This window comes from Micropterus salmoides, unplaced genomic scaffold (genome assembly GCF_014851395.1).
Source record: "Micropterus salmoides isolate LMB-PRFRI ecotype aquatic unplaced genomic scaffold, ASM1485139v1 Ms_hic_scaffold_18, whole genome shotgun sequence".
Lineage (NCBI taxonomy): Eukaryota > Metazoa > Chordata > Actinopteri > Centrarchiformes > Centrarchidae > Micropterus > Micropterus salmoides.
Genome location: NW_024040928.1, coordinates 29,909,341 through 29,922,861, shown reverse-complemented (window position 1 = coordinate 29,922,861; position 13,521 = coordinate 29,909,341). Strand labels below are relative to the sequence as shown.

General features: G+C 41.4%; 1 protein-coding gene across 1 annotated transcript; it reads right to left on the bottom strand.

Annotated features, from left to right (window-relative positions):
- Positions 1–3,260: 3,260 nt before the first annotated feature.
- Positions 3,261–12,447, bottom strand: LOC119909451 (interferon-induced protein 44-like). Its single transcript, XM_038727718.1, has 8 exons — positions 12,385–12,447; positions 12,122–12,169; positions 11,970–12,003; positions 11,583–11,778; positions 5,924–6,070; positions 5,638–5,809; positions 5,368–5,468; positions 3,261–4,690 (listed from the first exon to the last, which is right to left on the bottom strand). The coding sequence occupies exons 2-8, from the start codon at positions 12,165–12,167 to the stop codon at positions 4,511–4,513; spliced, it is 876 nt and encodes a 291-aa protein (XP_038583646.1). The 5' UTR covers positions 12,168–12,169; positions 12,385–12,447; the 3' UTR covers positions 3,261–4,510.
- Between the last annotated feature and the right edge of the window lie 1,074 nt (positions 12,448–13,521).

Genomic DNA, 13,521 nt, shown 5'->3' with positions numbered 1-13,521 from the left:
GCCTCATCTCAGACATTTGGCAGATAAGTTACCACCCCTTCAAGAATGTGATGTAGGGCTCCTGATTGGATATGACTGTCCATCAGCACTGGCTCCTCTTGAGGTCATCATTGGGGAGAAAAATCAACCGTTTGCACAGAGATCAAAACTAGGATGGAGTATCATAGGCTCATCAAACCCTCACCTAGATAGACAAGGAAGTCAGAGCTTTGTGCATTGGCTCACAGTAAAAGAACTGCCAATTCCATCGGCGACAGATGTTCTAAAAGCCCTAGAATCAGACTTCACAGAGAGAGCTTATGAAGATAAATATGCGTCCCGACACTCTTTTAACTGGGCCTGATCTTATCAATCCTCTGGTAGGAGTTCTTTGCCGCTTCAGGAAGGAGGCCGTAGCGATTATCTGTGATATCGAAAGAATGTTTTATCAGTTCTCGGTTACTCCTGAGTCCCGGAATTATCTGAAATTCCTCTGGTGGAAAGGTGGAGATTTGGAGAAGGAACCACAGGAATTCAGGATGGCGGTTCATCTCTTCGGAGCCGCCTCATTCCCAGGATGCGCCAATTTTGGCTTGAAACATCTGGCACGGCAACACAAAGCTACCTATCCATTGGCATCAACATTTGTAGAGAAGAACTTTTATGTTGATGACGGGTTAGTCAGCATCCCATCGGTCGAGGAAGCCAAGAAACTGATCACTGAGTCACAGGAGTTGTGCAAAAGAGGAGGCCTACGCCTCCATAAATTCAACTCAAATGAGGAAGCAGCCCTCGCCACCTTAGATCCCTCAGAAAGAGCAGCAACCATCGAACCTCTGGGGCTCGATCCAACCCTATCAGAGCGTGCACTCGGCATTCAATGGTCGATTAAAACGGACACTTTCAGCTTTAGCAGCAACTTAAAAGATCAGCCTTCAACCCGGCGTGGTTGCCTTTCTGTCATTGCCTCTCTTTATGACCCACTTGGATTCATCGCTCCATTCAGTCTAACTGGAAAGCGTATACTTCAAGAGCTGTGTCACAGAGGCATCGGATGGGATGATCCACTCCCAGAAGATATGAGGCCACGGTGGGAGGAGTGGATAAATGGGCTTCACAGGTTGAAAGAGGTTTCAATTCCGAGATGTTACCACCCATATGACTTCCACAACATTGTCAGAGTAGAGCTGCACCACTTTTCGGATGCCAGCTGCGTGGGATACGGTGCATGTTCTTACCTCAGGTATAAAAATGACAAGGATGAAGTCCATTGCAGTCTCGTGTTGGCGAAAGCAAGAGTTGCACCCTCAAAGGTCACAAGTATCCCGAGGCTAGAACTCGCGGCAGCTGTGGTTTCTACAAAAGTCAGTGTCATGTTAAAAGGTGAACTTGACATAAAGATTGATGAAGAGGTTTTCTGGGCAGATTCACAAGTTGTGCTTGGGTACATTAACAATGATGCCCTTAGGTTCCACATATATGTTGCGAACCGTGTTCAGCTGATAAGGGATAACAATGATCCCAGTCAGTGGCACTATGTAGACACCACAGAAAACCCGGCAGATCATGCTTCCCGAGGTCTTCGTGCCATCAGAATTACTCGTGGGTGATCCAGAAGTCAAGACAATTCAGGTGCTTGCAACAGAAGTCAAAAACTACAATGACATCCTCAGGCGTTTGAGTCAGTTTTCCTCCTGGACAACAATTCTTAAGGTGGTGGCAAGAATCAAGAGCAAGCCTTCCCCCAGGAGATAAAGATGCTTCAGGGCAAAAGAGACCTTCCAAAATCAAACTCTCTTTTCCGTCTCGACCCTATCTGGTCTGAAGGACTCCTCCGTGTTGGTGGGAGATTGAACCAGTCATCGCTCTGTCACAAAGTCAAGCACCCAGTCATCTTATCAAGTAACAGCCACATCACCAAGCTGATTGTGTCCCATTTCCATGCTAAGACATATCATCAGGGGCGAAGCCAGACTTTAATGGAGCTTCGGGCCAACGGATTCTGGGTAATTGGTGGGAGCAAGTTGGTTGCTAAGCTGATACACGCTTGTGTGTTTTGCAGGAAACTGCGACGGCCGACAGAGACACAGCAAATGGCCGAACTTCAACAACGCGTCGAAGCCTCAGCACCTTTCACATACAGCGGCATGGACTGTTTCGGCCCGTTCATTGTAAAGAAAGCCCGCAAAGAATACAAAAGATACGGCTTGATTTTCACATGTCTGTACTCTAGAGCTGTTCATATTGAAATGCTCGAAGATTTGTCAACAGACTCATTCATCAACTCATTGAGATGCTTCATCAGCCTGAGAGGAGCTGTTCAACAACTACACTGTGACCAAGGCTCTAATTTTGTTGGCGCCAGGAATGAGCTCAAGGAATCACTTAAACAATGTGACACTAAGCTGTTGGAAATCTTCCTGACTGAGAAGCAGTGTGAATTTGTCTTCAATGCTCCCTCTGACAGTCACGCAGGCGGTGTCTGGGAACGCCAGATCAGAACTGTTAGAAACGTGCTGAATGCCACCTTTGCACAGTGCCCAGGTCGACTTGATGACGCCTCCCTCAGAACACTGTTATATGAGGCCATGGCTATTGTTAACAGCCGCCCATTAACAGTGGATGGAATCAATGATCCTCAGGCACTGGAGCCTATAACACCGAATCACCTCATACTGATGAAATCTAAAGTTGCTCTTCCTCCTCCTGGAGTATTTGTCAAGGAGGACCTGTATGCGACAAAGAGGTGGAGAAGAGTTCAGTATCTTATTGAACAGTTTTGGAGCCACTGGAAAAAGGAGTATCTGTTGAACTTGTCCATAAGACAGAAATGGCACTCACCTCAGCGCAACCTCAAAGTGAATGATATTGTCATTATTAAAGATGACAATCTCCCAAGAAATCAATGGCAACTTTGACAAGTGATTGAGACTGTTCAAAGTAGTGATGGCTTAGTTTGTCGAGTTAAAGTGCACTAGGATTACTACTACTAGTACTAGGATTTGGTGGGAGTGTAAATGTCTGATAACAGGCTGAGTACGAGTGAGTAAAGTGTGGTGAAGTTAGTTTATCTGCTGTCTTGGGTAAATGAGTCTCCTGTAGTAGGACAATGTCTGCTTGCAGATTATTTAGATGGTTAAAAAATTTTAATCTCTAATTTTTAATTCCTAATTTTAAATTAATCAAAATGAATGTATATTCTGATTTTAATGACTCATCTCTCATAAGTGAACAAAACAAAAGTCTGTAAAGAACGTTATTATTCTAGATGTATTCTATATGTTCCTTAATATAAATTTGGGCTCCTTTAATCTCTGAATTTAAGGCCTCACATATATATGCATGATAAAGAAGTCCACTAAAAAGTTAATTAAAGTTATGAGAGCAGCTCACTGTTAAGACTTCACAAAATTCAGTAACTTATAAAGACACTTATTCCTGCACATTCCACCTTAAAGAGAAGATAAAAATAGCATTTACAACACAAACAAACAGGAACAATAGAATCGTCTTGATGAATGTGTCATTTTTTTTCTTTATGCTGCAATAAAACAAAATGTTTGAAGCTTTACATTGTGCAGCTTGTAAATGTCTGATAAATCGCATTAATATTCTCCTACATAGTATTATATTTATGTATTTAATAAGACTTAAAAGACACTGATTGTGAAGTAATGTTGATACAGTATAACGAACCCCTTTTAGTTTTTCTCAGAGCTACTCATTATAAGCGATGAAATCTTACATGAACACTCCATTCTGTTTTTAACACTTTTAGTTATTTCACAATTTTCTCTGATTTGAGTGGGCAGGACTCAAATAGTTAGTCAGTTAAATCTGATCACACACTCCTATAGAACCAGATTAACTCAGGTTCTGACTGTTAGATTCTTCAGAAAGAATAACCAAAGATGTTTGTTTTGTTTTTTTAAAACCTTAATTGTTGCTAATTTAGTCATAAATATTTAATGTTGGGAAGAAATACTAAAAACATTTGAAGCCATGTTTTCAGGGGCTTTACACTAAAACATACAAATATTCAAAAAATCAGGAATTCATATACAAGATTGTTATAAAACCTGATTGTTTGTAATGAAATACAGCCTTTTTATGCTGCATTCAAACATTGATTTTATAGATTATCAGACACAGTACGAATATCTAAAGGAAAACATTTGTTTTCAACATGGCCCCACGATGTTAGAAAACAAAGAAAACAGAAAGAAGCATGAGACTAAAATCCAAAAGCACATCACCACAATTAAAGAAATAAAAAAAAACTCCACATCAAAAAACAAAAACAGCTTAAGTAACAATGCCATTTCAAATGACATTATCAATCTGTTACCCTGATCCATAAAAATGTCCCGCTGACCCAACATGAAGCTGAACACCACCAGTAAAAAGGAACTTCTGGCTACATTATTCACTGGCAGCACTTTACATGAAGCACACACCTGGTATTATAGCTGCTGAGTATGCAGGACCACTGTTATCTGAGAACATTTAGGAGCATACCCGTACATCTGTCTCAACATTCAGACTGACTCTTTTTGAAGTTGATGCAGTCTTCTCCAAAGTTGATGATGTTTGTCAGCGTGCTCAGGAGCAGCGAGTCAACGTCATTGTTGAGGTTGATTTCTTCATGGTAGTTCTTCACAGGGAAGATGCAGTTCATGGGAATACCCACTTCTGCACTGAACTGCTCCATCTACAGTTTAAAAAGATCAACAGCTCAGTTAACATCTCAGAGTTTTAAAGGCTTTTTGTGCTCACTGCACCAATCTGGACTGGACAACTTTATTAAGTGGATCAGGTGTTGGCCAAACGTTTCTCAGCCTTGAAACTTTTGGAAGGGAACAAGAAGAAAACAATTCAAGAGCATATTGGACAGTATAATAACAAAGAAGGTTGAGTATTAAGCATGCATAAGTAATAATAGTAATTTAAGCATAATAGCAATTTTTACCACCACATGCAGTGGTAGGCCTTTACTGTGAAACTGAAAGTGGAGACTGCCGTTAGCGGTTAGCTAACATCAACAGAAGTTGGCTTGATCTAAGACAAGATATCTGTTGTAACAATGACTTTCTGTTGTCAGGATTGGGAGGCTGCGTACAACAATTCAATAGTAATGAAGCTCTCTGATGTGAAGTCACGGCCTTGTGTTACCTCACAACTACAGGAATGACTTTAATCCAGAGGTTCAAATGTTTTTAAATAACAGAAATATAGATCAGTATTCTAAATTGGCCTGGAACCTGAGTTTTGGTAACAGAAGCGGTATAAGGAGAGAAAAAGTCGGATTGAAAACGTTTTGACTTAATAACTCAAACTTCAAATGTGATTCCACCTCTGCGAATTCATAATATTACCTATTAAACGTACCTTTTCCTTCAGGAACTTGCTCCTGTAGACGTTCTTTAAATCTTGTTTGATTTCAGGACAGGCTTCATCAATTCTGGTGAGGATGGCCACTTGAGGAATTCCTGCCAGGAGAACACAAAACTACTGAATCATGTAACTGACCACAGTTGCTGTTCTCTATGATGATGGAAACTACAGACAGCTGCAGGAGGTTTCAACATTTTAAGTTCAACCAATCAGTGTGCTCTATTAAAAACCCACTGAAGAGAAGAATGAAATTCCTGCTCTCACCCAGGTGACTGGCTTCCAGCCTGACGTTCCGAATCTTCTCTATAGTTAAATCTGTCATTTGAGACATTGTGTTGGCATTAATAACGCAAGCCAGAACGTGCACTTTGTCATTGGCAGTGGGATATTTGTTGTAGAATTGATCACCCTCTGACAACGGTGATTCAGGTTTGAACTGGAAAACAAATTGAAATCCAGTTAATTGACAGGTGCTATATATAAATAAAAATATGATTCAAAATATAAGCCCATTTGTGGGAAAAGTCTGCAAAGTTTGTGGCAAATGTACCCTGTAACCGTCCTTCATATGTCCCTTCAAAGCCAGATTGATGTCTTCCACTTTGACACCTTTGTTTGAATCCAGACCCATGATGTCACTGAAGACAAAAGGGTAAAAGGACTGTGGACTTTCTTTTTGGATCTTGTAGGTTGTGTACTGTAAAGCACATATGGAGAAAATGTCAGTTATTATATTATTACCACTATAGAGCAAACATAGACACATTAATACCCAGCTAGCATATACAGTATCTCACAAAAGTGAGTACACCCCTCACATTTTTGTCAATATTTGATCAAATCTTTTCATGTAACACTAAAGACTAAACGCTAAAATGACACTTTGCCACAATGTGAAGTACTGAGTGTACAGCTTGTATAACAGTGTAAATTTGCTGTCCCCTCAAAATAACACATCACACAGCCATTAATATCTAAACCTCTGGCAACAAAAGTGAGGACACCCCAAAGTGAAAATGTCCACATTGGGCCCAAAGTATTAATATTTTGTGTGGCCACCATTATTTTCACCAGAGCTTCACAGGTCGGTGCTGGAGTCCTCTTCCCCTTTACCCTCAGCTTCTTTAGCGAGGCAGTGGTCATCTTGGAGGTGTGTTTGGGTCGTTATCATGTTGGAATACTGCCCTGCGGCCCAGTCTCCGAAGGGAGGGATCATGCTCTGCTTCAGTATGTCACAGTACATGTTGGCATTCATGGTTCCCTCAATGAACTGTAGCTCCCCAGTGCAGGCAGCACTCATGTAGCCCCAGACCAGGACACTCCGACCACCATGCTTGACTGTAAGCAAGACACACTTGTCTTTGTGCTCCTCACCTGGTTGCCGCCACTCACACTTGACACCATCTGAACCAAATAAGTTTATATTGGTCTCATCAGACCACAGGACACGGTTCCAGTAATCCATGTCCTCAGTCTGCTTGTCTTCAGCAAACTGTTTTGCGGGCTTTCTTGTGAAGCATCTTTAGAAGAAGCTTCCTTCTGGGACGACAGCCATGCAGACCAACTTGATGCAGTGTGCGGCGTATGGTCTGAGCCCTGACAGGCTGACCCCCCACCCTTTTAACCTCTGCAGCAATGCTGGCAGCACTCATACATCTATTTCCCAAAGACAACCTCTGGAAATAATGCTGAGCACGTGCACTCGACTTCTTTGGTCGACCATGGCGAGGCCTGTTCTGAGTGGAACCTGTCCTGTTGAACCGCTGTATGGTCTTGGTGACGTGCAGCAGCTCAGTTTCAGGGTCTTGGCAGTCTTCTTATAGCCTAGACCATCTTTATGTAGAGCAACCATTCTTTTTTTCAGATCCTCAGAGAGCTCTTTGCCATGTTGAACTTCCAGTGAGCAGTATGAGGGAGTATGAGAGCGATAACACCAAATTTAACACCCCTGCTCCCCATTCACACCTGAGACCTTGTAACACTAACGAGTCACATGACACCGGGGAGGGAAAATGGCTAATTGGGCCCAATTTTAGGGGTGTACTCACTTTTCTTGCCAGCAGACATTAATGGCTGTGTGATGTGTCACAACTACTGCATATGAACTGTTGGAACCTGCCGTCCACAGGAAGAATTGACATTGCAGAGTTTCACTGACTTCCTGTTTCTGCTGCCCTTGTGGTTAAGGTATGATCAAGTTTAGGCAACTACAACTGCTCCTAATTCTCAATTAAAAAGAAAGAGATAGTTAATATGACCTATGTTGTTGCTTATGTTGGAGGACTTGTTGGATAGAAAATGTGTGTTTTTAGAATGCATTAAAACTCTCACCCACTGTTAAATTTATCTGCTGATTGTGAAGAAAGCAATGTGTATATGACTAGATTATATTGTATAGCAAGATCTCTCACACTCCCTCATACTGCTCACTGGAAGTTCAACATGGCACATCATGGCAAAGAACTCTCTGAGGATCTGAAAAAAGAATTGTTGCTCTACATAAAGATGGCCTAGGCTATAAGAAGACTGCCAAGACCCTGAAATTGAGCTGCAGCACAGTGGCCAAGACCATACAGCGGTTCAACAGGACAGGTTCCACTCAGAACAGGCCTCGCCATGGTCGACCAAAGAAGTTGAGTGCACATGCTCAGTGTCATATCCAGAGGTTGTCTTTGGGAAACAGACGTCTGAGTGCTGCCAGCATTGCTGCAGAGGTTGAAGGGGTGGGGGGTCAGCCTGTCAGGGCTCAGACCATATGCCACACAATGCATCAAACTGGTCTGCGTGGCTGTCATCCCAGAAGGAAGCCTCTTCTAAAGTTCATGCACAAGAAAGTCTGCAAACAGTTTGCTGAAGACCAGCAGACTACGGACATGGATTACTGGAACCATGTCCTGTGGTCTGATGAGACCAAGATAAACTTACTTGGTTTAGATGGTGTCAGTTCATTGAGGGAACCATGAATGCCAACATGTACTGTGACATACTGAAGCAGAGCATGATCCCCTCCCTTCGGAGACTGGGCCGCAGGGCAGTATTCCAACATGATAACGACCCAAACACACCTCCAAGACGACCGCTGCCTCGCTAAAGAAGCTGAGGGTAAAGGTGATGGACTGGCCAAGCATGTCTCCAGACCTAAACCCTACCGAGCATCTGTGGGGCTCCTCAAACGGAAGGTGGAGGAGTGCAAGGTCTCTAACATCCACCAATCCGTGATGTCATCATGGAGGAGTAGCCCTGGTGAAAATAATGGTGGCCACACAAAATACTGACACTTTGGGCCCAATGTGGACATTTTCACTTTGGGGTGTATTTACTTTTATTGCCAGCGGTTTAGACATTAATGGCTGTGTGATGTGTTATTTTGAGGGGACAGCAAATTTACACTGTTATACAAGCTGCACTCTCACTACTTTACATTGTAGCAAAGTGTCATTTCTTCAGTGTTGTCACATGGAAAGATATAATCAGATATTTACAAAAATGTGAGTGGTGTACTCACTTTTGTGAGATACTGTAGTAAGCTTTATAAGACCCCGCTTTTCCTCTTTGATTTAATTCTTGTTCTGTGGAACAAGGGGCAGGGGCAGCCTGCAGGTTTATGTTCACACTGACTTAGCCTATTACAAACACAGAACAGAAAATGTGAAGGCGTGAAAAGTGAAACATGTAGAGACAGGTAACTTTGTCATTTAACAGTTTTGATCTTGCTATACAATATAATCTAGTCATATATATCGCATATACACATTGCTTTCTTGACAGTTCACAATCTGTAGATAAATTTAACAGTGGGTGAGAGTTTTAATGCATTCTAAAAACACACATTTTCTATCCAACAAGTCCTCCAACATAAGCAACAACATAGGTCGTATTAACCATCTCTTTCTTTTTAATTGAGAAATAGTAGCAGTCGTAGTTGCCTAAACTTGATCATACCCTAACCACAAGGACAGCAGAAACAGGAAGTCAGTGGAACTCTGCAAAGTCAATTCTTCCTGTGGACCGCGGGTTCCAACAGTTTATGCAGTAGTTGTGTCACTGCTGCAGATTGAGTAATAGATTCTTGTCTTACAACATGCCTTACAACATATTGCTATGATCTCTTATTCATATTTTTATACAAACCCCATTTCCAGAAAAGCTGGGATATTTTCCAAAATGCAATAAAAACATCAATCTGGATTTGTTAAGTCACATGAACCTTTTTTAACTGTGGCCAAATTAGGATTTTATATTTTAGCTATCTTAAACCTTTCACTCTCCAATGGAGCTTGTTCAGTTTGCTCAGATTTGCTGTAGTTAAATCCTCTTTGAGCCAATCGTCTCAAACCATCGGTTAAAATATTTGTCTTCACTGCAGTCTGCTTTTCGGGCTAAACATTCTACTGAAACACACTTACTTCTTGTTGTTAGACCTTAGCACTGCTATTGATACTGTGGACAAGCATGGGGTCCCACCGGGTTCCGTCCTTGGTCCATTGTTTTTTTTATTACACCACTGGGTCACACCATTCACTCATTTGGAATGGCTTTTTACTGTATGCTGATGATCTACAAATTTATATGCCAGTTTTGGCAGAAAATGCATCTGACTCTGCTAAAGTTAAAGACTTGCCTGGCTGCTGTGAGGAGCTTGTTATCCGTAAACTTCCTGCTACTCAACTCAGCAAAGGCTGAGATGATAACGATTGGACCGACAAAATTTGTATGAAAATTTTACTGTGTGAAGGTACAATTAACGCAGTGGCATATGTTGGGATTTTAGAGAGACAAATGTTGCCATCAAGGCAACGTCTCATTCCTACATCCATGCTTATTTCAGCAGGACAATGCCAGGCCTCATTCTGCACAGGCAACAAAAGCGTAGCTTCGTAGACACAGTGCGTGTGCTTGCCCGGCCTGCTGCCAGTCCAGATACACTATATTCCCTAAAGTATTGTGACACCCTCCGAATCATTGAATTCAGGTGTTCCAATCATTTTAATGGCCACAGGTGTATCAAATCAAGCACCTGGGCATGCAGATTGCTTCATTCAACATTTGGGAAAGAATAATTGCTTTCACACAGACACAGATTCTGCAACAAACGAGGAAAGAAAATGTATGCCGCCTTTGCTCATTCATACTGAACAAAATATTGTGGCGTAATCCCACAACCATGTGTGCTTTCATGTAGCGCTCCGGCTTTCCAGGTTACCTCCACTGAGTCCACCTACGCCGCGGCTGCCAGAGCTCATCCAGTCAATTTTCTAAATAAAATACCCTGTGCAGATTCCTGATCGTAAAACAACAATAAACACTGTCAAATCAGACAAGAAAGAAACCACTTAACTACGAAGCCTACTTAATCATAGTTGAAGCACAAAAGCAAGCACTGATTACCAAATCAATAAAATCTAAACATGTCTACAAAATCGGGCAGGCTAAATGCTCTTATTCTGAAATGGTCCCTGTGGATATGCAGCCTGAAGTTGACGGAACAAAACGGGAGGAGAGGGAGCTCTGGAGAAGGTAGTAGAAGCACAAAAATGACAAATAAACAACAAGTCGATGCTGAGACACTTCCAGTGGACACTGGCAACAAAGCCGTGGCGCAGCTGTAGTCGTGGATTTAGACCGAAAAAAAGAGACCGCGACTTGTAACACAACAGCTTGAAACTGTCACTCCTGTTCCGGCATGACGGCTGTGGCTTTTCACACAGACATTGTTCCGCCTATGTTACTACCAACATTCCCGGCTCAGAGGCGGATCAAATCTGACCCCCCTTTCCGGCTCAGTACCTTTCACACAGCGCAGCGAGCTGCCGTAATAATCCCGGAAAATTGGGCAGTGTGAAAGCACCTAATGAGTCACTCTCAGGAGCTCAGTGAATAAACTGTGGTACAGTGATAGGTTGCCACCTGTGCAATAACATTCATGAAATTTCCTCACCACTAAATATTCCACGGTCAACTGGTAATGGTATTATAACAAAGTCTAAGCGATTGGGAGCAACAGAAACTCAGCCACGAAGAATGGGGACACTGAGTTTTGTTGTTTAGTTTTACTTCCACTGCAAACGCAGAAAACTCTAGAAGGCACTTTGTATTCCTTGGTTGAAAATGATATAATAAAGTGATAATAATAATAATAAACTAATTATTGCAACGTATTAAGGAATAATGAATTTGTGATATTCTCTTTATCAATACGTCATTCATACCTTCCTGGTGAAACTGCCGTGAAAGATGTTATCTGCCAAAGCCAGTGTGTACATTCTGCCATGTAACAGGCTTTGAACAGAGTTGATGAAACTGGACTTTCCAGCTCCAGCTGGGCCATGAAGAAGAATCCTGAGCTGCTGGCCTTCATCATGAGGTTTGTAGTTCTTCATGTTCTGCAGAGCGCTCTGTTTGTCTCTGCGCAGGGAAGGAAACATTTGAGTACAGACTAAACTCATTTTGCACTGATGTCACACATCAACTGAGAAATGAATCAGGAGATCGAACAAGGAAACAAACAAAAAAAACAATCACAAGTAAATTTCTGTAGCTTCTGCTGTGAAAGATTTTGTTTAACAAGCTAACATTGATGGTGTGGACACACTCACCCCCAGTTTATTGTCCTCCATGGTTCGCTGAGAACTGACAAATACACAACACATGTTCAGATAAGACAAAATATTATGAAAACACACAGTTGTCATGCATTAATATGTAATTATACAAAATATTAAGAACTTTGTTTCTGAAACAATCTTACATGGAGGAATTATGGATGCATCTCGTTTGGAGTGTTTATTTCCCATGGCTAGAGAATAAAACAGTTAAAAACCAATAACTACTGGCACAAATCAGCAAATTATAAATCTTAAAATAACATTAATTTTGTTATGTTGGCATACAATGATCATATTTAGTTTATTCCTAATAATAATAATAATCACGACCCAGATAAAAAGCAATCTCACAATCACAGGAATCACATTAACACATTCGAGGAAGAATGTAACAGAAGCATAGTACCTGTGTCAGTCGGGTCCTGGAATAAAGTGAAAGAGTGAATATGAGCCTTGGACAAAGCGAGAAATGTATGTATACGTCAGGTGTGTCATTTTCATTCTGAAGACATGCACATCTTAAGAGAAGTTCCCCTTAGTCTCTTCCGGCCTTTAAACCACACATTTTCATTTTCATCAGGGTGTTATTTCTTTTTTTCTTCACAGTTATCTGTTCCAGGATCTAAACACTCTCACAACCCCAAGAACAATTTAACAGTACAAGACATTTGAAGCAGTAAGGTTTGATATACAACCCTGTTTCCAAAATATTTGACTGACAACTTATCCGATGTTGAAACTGAGAAATGTGATTGTTTTTGGAAAATGATACGCCCATTTGGAATTTGATGCCAGCAAGATGTTTCTATTAAGTTGGGACAGGGTGGTGTTTCCTGCTCTGCTGCATCAGCTCTTCTTTTAACAACCCTCTGTGAAAGTCTGGGACCTGAGGAGACTGACTACTGTGAGCTGGAAAGCAGGCCCGCCTTTAGGAATTTTGGACAGGGGGACAACATTTTCCAAACTGGGCCCCTCATCGACACCCAATCCAGCACCACCTCGACCAACTTCTTAGTTCTAATACGCACAAGGGCAATTTCAAAGAAGCTCTTGGCTTATAGTTACACAGATGGAGTCCGAAACAATAATTTCGAAATTCAGTGTTGTAGACTCATCCAGGCCATTCTCACATATATATTCAATTACTCATTAGACTGTGACTGTGTTCTGTTCCTCATTTTAACTTAAAACAAGGAGAGAAAAAAATGCCCTTCAATGATTTGCTGATCAGACAACGGTAAAATCAAATGTTTAAGAAATTACTGCAAAGCATTAAATCATACAATTTAATTATGAGTGAACAAATACACATACTTAATCCATCAAATTCAATCTTGAGGACTACATTAATCAACATATTGGTTAAATTATGTACAAAACTGAAATACTGTATGAGTATATACGGCTGTGTCAGCTGAAATGATGATCATAATAATATAAACAGAGGTTTACCTCATGTATAACTTATTATACTGTAACCATATTTGCAGCTGTATCCTCTGACCTGTGATGTGCTGCTGTCAGTTTTCTTGAGGCTGTTACA